At 43.9% G+C, this 11,720-nt stretch overlaps 4 protein-coding genes across 4 annotated transcripts; 3 read left to right on the top strand and 1 right to left on the bottom strand.

The window, feature by feature from the left end:
• Window positions 1-548: 548 nt before the first annotated feature.
• Window positions 549-1,454, top strand: N7496_010380 (uracil phosphoribosyltransferase; the record flags this gene model as incomplete). Its single annotated transcript, XM_056703293.1, has 4 exons — window positions 549-703; window positions 766-1,124; window positions 1,173-1,344; window positions 1,403-1,454. 4 exons carry the CDS (start codon window positions 549-551, stop codon window positions 1,452-1,454), a joined length of 738 nt encoding a protein of 245 aa, XP_056552293.1.
• Window positions 1,455-1,826: 372 nt separating this feature from the next.
• On the bottom strand, window positions 1,827-2,344 carry N7496_010379 (transcription elongation factor 1 family protein; the record flags this gene model as incomplete). The annotated part of the gene is made up of 3 exons (XM_056703292.1): window positions 1,827-1,999; window positions 2,062-2,200; window positions 2,279-2,344. The coding sequence occupies 3 exons, from the start codon at window positions 2,342-2,344 to the stop codon at window positions 1,827-1,829; spliced, it is 378 nt and encodes a 125-aa protein (XP_056552292.1).
• A 998-nt stretch (window positions 2,345-3,342) lies between these two features.
• rps1 (40S ribosomal protein eS1) lies at window positions 3,343-4,498 on the top strand (the record flags this gene model as incomplete). The annotated part of the gene is made up of 5 exons (XM_056703291.1): window positions 3,343-3,356; window positions 3,494-3,578; window positions 3,646-3,671; window positions 3,762-4,263; window positions 4,355-4,498. 5 exons carry the CDS (start codon window positions 3,343-3,345, stop codon window positions 4,496-4,498), a joined length of 771 nt encoding a protein of 256 aa, XP_056552291.1.
• A 3,369-nt stretch (window positions 4,499-7,867) lies between these two features.
• Window positions 7,868-8,193, top strand: N7496_010377 (uncharacterized protein; the record flags this gene model as incomplete). The annotated part of the gene is made up of 3 exons (XM_056703290.1): window positions 7,868-7,879; window positions 7,937-8,125; window positions 8,176-8,193. The coding sequence occupies 3 exons, from the start codon at window positions 7,868-7,870 to the stop codon at window positions 8,191-8,193; spliced, it is 219 nt and encodes a 72-aa protein (XP_056552290.1).
• Between the last annotated feature and the right edge of the window lie 3,527 nt (window positions 8,194-11,720).

The following is an 11,720-nucleotide window of genomic DNA, read 5'->3' as shown; positions in this document are numbered from 1 at the left end:
TAAGTTCGCGCTAAGGAGAAAGTCATTCTGAGAAGTGGATGTAGTCGCAAGCGAGGGCAGGCAGGTAACGGCAGGTCAGCTCATCCCAGAGGGTAGGCGAGTAGCTGCGAACGGCCCGAACCAATCAGGAACACGGGCGCGGTTAGATGGTCGCTTGGGAATGGCCTGTAGGTAATCGCGCAAAGGATATAACAATCGCGCCTGGGTTCGTGAGATTTGGTATTGTGTTGGAGATGGTAGATGTAGTAAAGGACAGAAGGGGGTTACGAGGGCTTATTCAGCGGGGAATGATGCAACGGAAAGAGGAGGTTGGATGCACGATAAGGTCTAAGCTCCCGACAAGTGCGGAGGACCAGCCCTCCTCTGCAGGACGATACGAGATAAGAGAAAAAGTCCATCCCCGCTTCCTCCGCCCATCCTTCCTCCTCGCGTGCTCCTCATATGGGCGAGGTTCCCCTCCTTGACTAACATCGTTCTCCTCTTTACTTTACCCCATCATTTAAATCACCCTTCAACTCACTTTCTTATCTCTCCTCCCTTCCCCCCCAATGGCGAGCAAAGAAACCGTTCCGTCTCCTGCCCAGGGAGTCGGTCCCATCTACCGTCCAGATGGCGAGAAACCCACTGCTACGGTTTCCAAGGAGGTGTCCTACGAGAATGTTCATGTGCTTGCACAGACCCCTCAACTGATTGCCCTCTTGACGTATGAGAAATTCTCCTGCTTGATACGTGACCAGGATCGCTAACTAGCTAACGCACCCACAGCATGATCAGAGACAAGCGGACAGCACGTGCCGACTTCATCTTCTATTCCAATCGAATTATTCGACTTCTGGTGGAAGAAGGACTGAATCACCTTCCCGTGGTTGAGCAGTCCGTCACGACTCCAGTCGGCCGGGCTTATCTGGGTGTCAAATTCGAAGGAAAGATCTGCGGTGTCTCGATCATGAGAGCGGGAGAAGCTATGGAGCAAGGCCTGAGGGACTGTTGCCGATCTGTCCGCATTGGAAAGATCCTGATTCAACGCGATGAGGAGACTTGCATGCCCAAGCTTTTCTACGACAAGCTTCCTGCCGATATTGCTGATCGCTGGGTTCTTCTCCTGGATCCCATGTTCGCAACCGGTACGTATAGCCCGTCCTTCGTAAGACTTTACTCACACTGCTTTACAGGAGGTTCGGCAACATTGGCCGTAGAGGTATTGAAGGAACGGGGAGTTCCTGAGCACCGGATCTTGTTCCTGAACTTGATCGCAAGCCCCTCGGGCGTTGCCGAATTTGCGGAGAGATTCCCTAAACTCCGCGTAGTCACTTCATTCATTGACCAGGGGCTTGATGACAAGAAGTATGAATCCCTTCCAATCTTTTATGGTAGCTGAATCGATAACTGACCCGGTCAATAGGTATATCATCCCTGGCCTGGGTGACTTTGGTGACAGATATTACACCCTCTAGACTTCACTGACTTCACCTTGCAAAAGTCAGTGCAGAGGCGCAAAGAATCCGGTCCCTTGTCGGTTAGGCATATTCCGAGGGCCGCTCAGGGATGGGAAGAAGGTCAGAAGTATGTACGACCCATCATGCGGTGTACTGCCCCCTAAACGGACTCGGGAGGCCCAACCTTAAGTTTGCTTGTTTCACAGAGCAGCATCTTCAACGAGGGGGAACACCCTGGAGCACACGCAACGACAGAGCCCAACGTAGTAAACGAATATTCATTTTGTTTTGAAGGATTCTACCGTAGTTGGATCTGGAAGAAAAGAAAAAAAAGGTCGTCGAATTGATACCATGAATATGCGCCGTTCGCCCCTTCCCGCCGTAACCAAATCAATAGTCATCGTCGTCCTCGTAGGCATCTCCATGCCCGGCATTGGCCAGAGCATCCGACTTGCTATTACCTACCGATCCCACAGCTCCGTCATACTGGTTGGCAGTGTCCTTGGCCACGGCGTCGCAAGCATCCACCCAGTCGGAGTACACGTCCACGGCGGCAGACAAATCTGATGGAATTACCAGGATTGATGAGAAGGTGCGCGCAATAATGATGAGCAAGGCGACTCACAGTTGATTCCGGTTTGGAACTTCTGACCGCAGACCTTGCAAGAAAGGTCACCCAAACCCAGTTTCTTATCGAGTTTGACGATGACCGAGTTCTCGTGGTTGCAGAAGAGGCAAGCGAAGGTAGTTGCAAGAGGTTCCCGCTATCGTCAATGGTTTAGCTTCCGTGGTCATCAGGAATGGAATGAGATGAATTTGAAATGCAGGAGTGAGTCTCGCACCTTTCGGGGCCCTTGGGGCGTTCTGCTTGACTTCTTGCGCTTTCCCTGTTGAGGTAAATCGGTCATTAGCGTTCTACTCGCGAGATCCTGAGTAGAAGGGGAATGAAGTTCGTGTGGTTAATAGTCCAAGCAGCAGATAGCAAACAAGCCATGGCTAGACATATCAAGACGTACCATTCTCGTGGCGTGGATAGAGAGACGACTCGAGAGCGGGGAATTGAAATGGTCAGAGTCGCAAAAAGGATGGTTTCGTCCGCGGAGAGAGCCTTGCAGTGAGGGGGTGGCTCGTGCGGAGATTGGGAAGGCGGAAGAACGGGTCTTCCGTGTAGCCCCATGAACATCAGCAATACATACTTCATAGCAGCATTCAATAAATGGTAATATTCAGGATCATATGTGAAGCATTGTTATGATCAAGTATCTATATTGACTTGGATAGACGTCAACTTCTCTTGTTCTATTTCTGCTTGGTGGAATTCTACAACGTGACTATGTAGATCGGGTCATCGGCATGGTCTATGTATGGGTGACCAGTTCATGGCGGAGGACTTGGGTATTGATATTATTTGACATGGGGATTTTTCAATTGGCAAACCATAAATCATCCATTTCTGGGTAGTATTTTCCACGTTGATCTACAAGAAACGTTAGCGATTATGAGTAATTTACTGCAGTCAATACTATTAATAATTTTGTACCGACTAACCTACACTACGGTACAGTAGTAAGTAGTAAGTACTACGACGAGGGACTGTATGGCAAGGCCTTCCGAAGAGTTAATTCGAAGCAGGCGACTGACGAGATTGCCAGCAGTGTAAGCGGGATTATATAATCAGGTGGGTCGGACCTCAGGGCTGGAGAGGGCCCAGTGTGTATCACGTGGGTACCCGTTATGTCAGCAGTAGGGCCCGCGTTGGCTCGCTTAGCCGAGTTTTCTGTGGGTTTTGGTTTTCCAACCCTCCCGTCGACTAGTGCAGCGTGAATCTCGAAACCCTCCGAGCGCCGTGGTGCGATACCCTTCGTCTGTCTTTTTTACAACACTCAGATAGACCCGACTCGCAAACATGGCTGTTGGAAAGTATGCGCATTCGTCCCCATTGCTCATTGGCACCGTTTCTCTTCACCTTGGATCTGGACATATTATCCAAATTCCCTTCGCTCCCAGTCTAATCATCAACGTCGAACGAATGGGCTAACCCGTCTCTCGCCTTCCAGGAACAAGCGCCTGTCGAAGGGCAAGAAGGGTATCAAGAAGAGAACCGTCGACCCCTTCACCCGTAAGGACGAGTACTCTGTCAAGGTTGGTCCAGTCCCATCAACGATTTCCAATTCGAGTGACACCGCTGACCGTTTTTCTCCCTCATCAGGCCCCCTCGACCTTCCAGACCCGCGAGTATGATTCTCCCTGCTATCTCCCTCTCTTTCTGAGTCGATCTTCGCTCCGCTATGGAACCTGGTTTACTAACGGATATTTCTCCTGAAGTGTCGGCAAGACCCTCGTCAACCGCACCAGCGGTCTGAAGAACGCCAACGACTCCCTGAAGGGCCGTATCTTCGAGGTCTCCCTCGCCGACCTCCAGAACGATGAGGACCACTCCTTCCGCAAGGTCAAGCTCCGCGTCGACGAGATCCAGGGCAAGAACTGCCTGACCAACTTCCACGGTCTGGACTTCACCACCGACAAGCTGCGCTCTCTGGTCCGCAAGTGGCAGTCTTTGATCGAGGCCAACATCACCGTGAAGACCACTGACGACTACCTCCTCCGCCTGTTCGCCATTGCCTTCACCAAGAGACGCCCCAACCAGATCAAGAAGACCACCTACGCCCGCTCGTCTCAAATTCGCGCCATCCGCAAGAAGATGACCGAGATCATTCAGCGTGAGGCCGCCAGCTGCACTCTGTCGCAGCTCACCCACAAGCTCATCCCCGAGGTTATTGGCCGTGAGATCGAGAAGTCCACCCAGGGCATCTACCCCCTCCAGAACGTAAGTCGCTCTTCTCAGACTCAGTTATGCCCATTGGGGCATTGCATGTCTTGTGTTTGTTTCAATCTCTAATCATGTAAATATTTTACAGGTCCACATCCGCAAGGTCAAGCTCCTCAAGTCCCCCAAGTTCGACCTGGGTGCTCTGCTTGCCCTCCACGGCGAGTCTGCTACTGATGACAAGGGCCAGAAGGTTGAGCGGGAGTTCAAGGAGCAGGTCCTTGAGACTGTTTAAGGGTGTTTTGATCTTGAAGGGGTGTCAAATACTGGTCAACCATGGCAATTGTTGTCTTCTGATCATAGGAAAACAAAAAAAGTTCATGACATGTATGACAGATTTTGCATCACCCGCACGGGGGTTCGGTTGTCCCGGTAGGTGACCAGTCAAACCAGGACAGCCAAAAATTCAAATTAGTTTGCAACGATTCGACTCTTTTTCTTCTTGTGTATTCTACATTGAAACTCACGTAGTAAACCATCGACCTCTTTCTTTTCTAAGCGACAACCAAGTGTGGTTTCGATTCCGTGCCCCTTTTCAAGGATGACACTGGTTAAACTCCCAAGAATGATAATCTCTTTAGGCCCTCGATTACTTTTAAGTTCGCTGGTCTCCTTGTTTCTTTCCTTTTTCCCCACATCAGCCGCACGGCTCATTTATAGGTGGTTTAGCCTGACATGAATCAGAGGCCTTAGCTTGAGCTAATATGTGTGGGGTTAGCAAGCGTACTATTACTCAGTGTGTTCATGTATCCCCAATCCCATCAATGCCGTCAGACTGTAAAAGCTTTCCTAGAGCATGCTCAACTCCAGTAAGAATTTACTCTGTCTACAAAAGCTGGCTACAGTACAGATGGTAATACACCCTCGAAGAAAAAATCAAGTAATTACACTACCTCTGTCTACAAATTTTCATAATTCCTGGAACTTAAGATGTAACGCCTTTCTCCCATGACGGTTTACGAATGATATAAACTTCAATGCTAAATTCTACAGGCAATAAACAGGTATACATAGTCCTGCTATGCAGAGATCTCTGTTCATTTCCTCTTCCCTTACTTACTTTTAACGTTGAAATACGACTGTGCTATGTTTCGGTGCCAGTTTCTGTAACTAGACTATGATAACTACTAGTATCAACGGTGAAAAGGATCGAATAATTACGTGGCACCACCATCCTAATCGATAGATTTTGGCACAAATCTCATCGTTCAACCTACTGATAAGTTCGCCCAGAAGCATTGCTGAAACTGGTTTGCTAGACTCTATCATTTAAATATGGCTCGACCAAATGATTTTTCGTATTTACGGAAATCTAGATAGGTCTAACCCTAACTAGGTTATGTAATTAGCAGAATTAGATTATGCGAAGACAATATACATACTATTATCGTGTATACACAAGTAGTAGTCTGGTATTAGAGAATGTACAGTGGTATAGAGCCGGATTCAAGTTGTAGTATACCTAATCAGGATTAGTGACTGTAATTGGACTCCACTCTTTAAAGCTTGGCACTGCACTCGTATGTTACTATTCGAACCTTCTACCTTTCTTTCTCTTCTAATTCTCGCTTAGGTTGGATTCTTTGATTGAAATTGCCCGCCCTTTCAGACCCCCTTGCTCAAAACTCATCTACCACTTAGTATAGCTACCTGTTGGCGAAGTTATCATGATACCTCTCCATACCCGGTATCTACAACGGTTGATTACTCCGCCGCCTAGTAGGCACTACATAAGGTTATATCACCTTAGGTACGTTGAATCCCTCATTATCAGCAATTTTCGTCTCTACTCTCTTGCTACATCTGCGCCCCCTCTGCCATACTCACGGACTCCCGCCCCCTAATACTGCGTCGTCTCCAAAGTTGTCATATGATAAAGGACAATGTCGAGGCGGGCGTCGGATCTCCTATGACTGTTGGCAAGTTTCTGTGTCATCTAATAGAGGACATAACTCAAATGGTGGTAATGCAAATCAACTACCCGATCTCTATCACTAGAATAGAGTATGCTAATCTTCCTACGCTAACTCAATAGGCCATTACTCGCGAAATATCTGAGCCATCCATTAGCAAGTGGCACGGGGAACTTCCCTTGAGAATATTGGATTCCATATACTTTCCCACAGGACCCAGGAGGTGAGTCTCCAAGAAATTAAAGGACCAAGGCTTTTCATATGCATACTAACCTGAGATTAAGAGTATTTATATGGAGAATGGCAGCGGTGGCTTTATGAGCGATCTGACCTCTGTCAGAGGGGATTTTTAGTAAGACATCAGAGCATTGTCCAATCTGATTATCTTTTAAGGCCATATTTATTGACAGCCATCACCTTCTCCAATGTAGGGTGAACTTTAGGAATCAGTAGTTTATATCTAGTTATCTAGCCTTCGCGAACTGTAACGCGGCCCTCCAAATTTGTTAAGACTGGGTATGGACGATACATGATATTATCATCGAATCTTGTGGCTGCTATCGTCGGTGAACTAAGTGCTATTTCTCCCGAACATAGATCAACTGGCTAACCGTGACATCTGGTATCTAGCCTAGAGGTATCATAAGTAATGGTTAACTGGTGAAGTCTTTGTTTTTAATGGAAGTTTAAATTGTAAACACTCTGATGGGATTGTGATCTTTTTGTATGCGGAAAACTCTACATCGTTCCTAGTGCAAAAAACGAGATTCTTTAATATCCAGAATACAATCCTTGATAATATCGTCTCCAAGACCATGGTTGCTGGTGATGATAAGGACTTATTGGATAACAGGGGTTTTAGCATGATTTGCATCTAGCAGCAGCGAGTTCGTGAACGGACAAAATATCCCGGTAATAAAGCAGATTCAGTGCCTACTTACTATGTCGGCAACAACTACTTTACGCGACGACGCCTAAAGTTACGACGCTGGCTTCTCCATGATTATGGACGTTAAGACTATGGGTACAAAGAGCAATGGTATCACCGATGACATGCTATTTTTGAATATAATCCTAAAAAACGAAGCTGACATCTCATCGATCGCCTGTTTTCCTTTTGGGATCTATGGTATCAAAGACACGTTAACTGTTCCCGTGGGCAATCTGATTATTGGACAAGTATGGTCTCAGATCATGGCTATACGAAAGCAGCCGGGTATGGTTAATGTATCTTTTGGTCTTGTCGAGAGTGCCCCTAGACCGAAGCTGGCTGCTAGGTACGCCCAATTTACCCGAACCACCACGACCCGGGGAGATCCTTTGCAACCCGACTCTTGTACACTTTGCGGCCCGGCCCATTATTATTATTCAATTCTTCCATCCTCGCACCCTAAAACCCCTATTTTGCAGTTAAATATCCTGCACAGACCCCCAGGGCCGAAGGATCCGGAATACTGGTAAAGCCCGCTACGATCCCCCCCCCTCTAGGGCCTACCCACTATTCGTGAAATCGGTTCCCTGATATTGTCCGCTTTAACTTGGTCGATTCGAAAACATAAATAACAACCTGTCCCTGGAACTATGAAATGCTGAAATTGTGGACCATGATCTCACAGCTCGTCACATTGATTATTGGCTGGCTGGCATATCAAACTAAGTCAAAGAATTTTACACCTCAGGATCCACCCACCATGCTTCAGGAAGTGAACAGTCGATATATCACCCCTCAAGATTGCTCTCCACAAGATCCACAGTTCTAGTTATATTATGGGACTAGGCCTGGCGCGATAGTCCAAGGATGGCCCTCACAAGGCGGGATCTATACGCTTCAGGTATCTAGCAGAGTAGAGATAGATTTCCTGGAATTGGACCCATTTAACAGCACGCTGTATCCAACCAATTCCGATCCTGAATGGCAACCAAAAGATAATAAGCACCACTGTGATCTAGTGAGTAATAATAATATTTTTTGTTGGAACGGTATTCTAATCTTCAACAGTGCGACGTCTTGGCCTAACATGTTGGGCCAAGTGAAAACGTATAGGGCCTAAGTTAGATATCAGTTACCCCCGATAAAAGAGCAAATGATTATATTCGGGTTGGTTAGACATCTGACGATGGGGTGTGGGTTTGGAAGACAACAAGAATAGACGCGAGCGAGAAAGGTAGAGCATAGCTGCAAAATGTCCGTATTATGCAGGAACGTTACGCGATGATTAAAGAGCTAGGATAAACGTTCTACACCGACCCGAAGGATTACACTTTCTTGATCTTCGTTAAAGAAAATTTATTTAATTCTCGCCTACGTAGCAGTATACTACCTCTGATTTCTTTCATGCAACGCGTATTACTAGGTAGTACTGATTCAGTATTTCAGAGCGAACAGTATCGCATTAAGCCCTTTAACTTCTTGGATTTCAATTTTCTGTTTGACCCTAAGATTTTTTTTTGTAGCGTAATAATATTAGTAGCTCTTAGTCGTTCCCCCGAGACTCGGAATCAACGGAAGCCAGCTTACAGAATACGCTACTATAGGTATTTGAAATCACGATGATAGTGTCATCGACACCAGCGTAAGGAAGCAGGAAAAGGAGATCTGAATCGATTGTCTCTATCTAGACAAGATGATAAAGACAGACCCAGAGAAGAAGAAGGAAAAGGAAGAAGAGAAAGACCTAAATAGGTCTACAAGATAAAGAATAAAGCGTCGGTCCTAGAAAGAACCACTAAACCTGTAGAGTAATCTATATAGGTATAAACGGGAGGACGTATGACTAAACGACTGAGTAGTCGAGGTTAATAGGGTCGAGTCATCACACGATCAGGGTCTTTAGCCGCCTATTATGTGGTGCTTTTAGTGGCGAATAGAATGATACACGTAAATAGTAAATAGCCCTAATTAGCGCCTTCGAGAAAGCTAATATTAAGCTAACTTACGTGTCTTGTCTGGTTAGTAGAATGCTTATGTAGACTAGTACCAGCAAGTCAAAAGCTTCACTGCTTAGCGGATACGTCTCGTAAAACATCATTGAGTGGTTACTCAAAGCGAGATATCATCTAGTTAATAAACTTAGCATTGCCCCCGGGCGATACTTCGGCGCCTCCCGGGAACTAAGCGTCTCTGTCCTATCCGTCGATCTTAGTTCCATTTTAGTTCTCCGTTAGTTCCAATCTACTGACAATCTAGTTTACGACGGGGCTATTTCTTTACACTAGACACTCTGAAACATTACCTTAGATCTAATAAGCAAAGTGAAGGGACCGGCGAAGATACCATAGGGTTAGACTCACGGGCTAGTGTTCGAGATTGTTGAGCATCGGGGGCAAATCATTCCTTATGCAGTTTATCTAGCCACCGCTTTCTGGGCATCACCTATAGGTATAGTCGTCTCCTCGTTTCGTATAAGGGCATTAGACTGATAACCCCTATCCACGAAACGGCGCGTATGAGCCGGCTGAAGCTCTCGGTACTTTATAGTACCTACAGAAAAGGAAGTATAAATATTGGGCTCTATACCTTTAAAGGAGTATGTTATACTTAGTCAGAGTCTTGGTACTACAAGGAATCTACTCCTAGCCGTAGTCTTGGGTACTTTACTTTCGGCCCTAGACGGAGTCGTAGTATCTACTAACTTCGACTCTTAGATCTAAGGGTGCCCGCAGTCTTGCTTTTCTACTGGTCTTTAAATAAGTGCCTAGACTTCTTACCACTCTTTCAATCGCCTCGATCTTTATCTATCCCTATCTTATTTAGCTTTAACATTCATAATGACTTAGATAAAAATTAAACTATTAAAGCCTATACTACCGGTAAAGGTTCTAAAAATAGTACTATATCCTCTACATACTCTTCTATATTATTAATTAATTAATATTCTTAGACCCGACCTAACTTCCTTTATATATAGGTATTATATAGAGATTTATAATCTTACCTTTCTAGCGGTAGATATAGGAGAAAGATAGTAGTAGAACCTACTAACTAAACTATTAGTAAGAGGTAGTAGCTACTAGGTAGTAAGCTCCGCGCCAAAGCCTAAGGCCTAAGGATTTAGGCTATATAGCTAGCTAGTTAGCTAAGCTATATTAGGTAAAGATAGGCCTAAAAAATTAGGCTACTTAGGCTACTAAGTCCTATTACCTATATATAAGAAGGGAAATAGTATAGATATAGTAAATAAATTAAATAAACTAGATAAAGGAAATAGGCTAAACGAAGGAAGGAAAATTACTAGAATCCCTATAGTCTCTGAGTCTCCTAGTTATAGGGGATCTATCTATATAGTCTTTCTTCCTCTTTAATATTACTAATCTCTAGTAATTACTATAAGCTAGAAATCTACTACGCCCTTAAGATAATTAATCCCTATTATTAATTATTAAATCTATTAAATTCTATTAAATCACTATATTACTATAAAGATAACTACTTATAGGGTAGAAAGCCTGTTAATTAGGTAAGGTTAGAAGTACCTAGTGAAATTCGTGGTAAGACTGTGTCTTAAAGAGTCCTGAAACCCTACTCCTTAAGTATTAATTTAAATATAGTATCTTTAGTGTAAATAGGAAATAAACACGAAGTAAGGGGGATACACTACCGAAAGGCTACTATATAGCTAACTTATTATATATACCGTAACTATAATCTATATATAGCGTGGCTATTACGTATCGCCCCTAGGGATATATCGGTTAATCGCTAGAAGGTTACTACCTTAGTAGAACGCTCGGCCCTACGCGCCTAAGGTACTATTAACATTATGATATTATATAGTCATGTGACTACTTACTAAGCCCTTTTCCTTCCGATAAACTAACTATATCATTATTTTCCTACGTGAAACCTATCGGATTGATCTTTAACGATCTTATATTAATTATATACTCGTATTAAATTACCTACCTAGGCAGGAGACTATTTAACACTCTACTTTCTTACTATTTTATATAATCTTTTACTATGTTTCCTAAGATATAAATACTACCCTATTTCTTAGCTAAATTAAATTAAGTTTATTATACCTTATAATCTCTCTTCTAGATCGGTGGTACTCTTCTATAATTATAGTACTTCTTCTTTATAGAAGTATACACGATCGATAGACTTATAACTATATATTTAGATACTATATTAAGTATTTACTAATCCTTATATATACTATTATCTTATATATATAACTATAACTTTATAGTTACTACCTAAAGTCTAATAGTTATAAGCCCGACGCCTCACTATTTAACTAATTTAATCTTCTCTTACTTTATTCTCACTCTCGCTTTACTACTTATATAGAAGCGATAGATTTAACTACTCTATAAGCTACCTAGCTTAACTACCTATTAAAATCTTACGTATACTAAGTTCCCTAGATTACTATAGTTAAAGACTATATAATTATATACGATTTATAGAAATACGCTAATCCAGACTAAGCTACTCTATCTACCCTACCCTAGGAACTAATTAAACTATAGCTATCTAATACTATTAGAAAGCCTACTAATACTTTTATATCTAATCTTCCTTATAAGTAACTAATTAGA

This window comes from Penicillium cataractarum, assembly GCF_028827025.1.
Source record: "Penicillium cataractarum strain IBT 29864 chromosome Unknown utg000008l, whole genome shotgun sequence".
Classification (NCBI taxonomy): Eukaryota; Fungi; Ascomycota; class Eurotiomycetes; order Eurotiales; family Aspergillaceae; genus Penicillium; species Penicillium cataractarum.
This window is presented reverse-complemented; position numbering and strand designations above follow the sequence as displayed.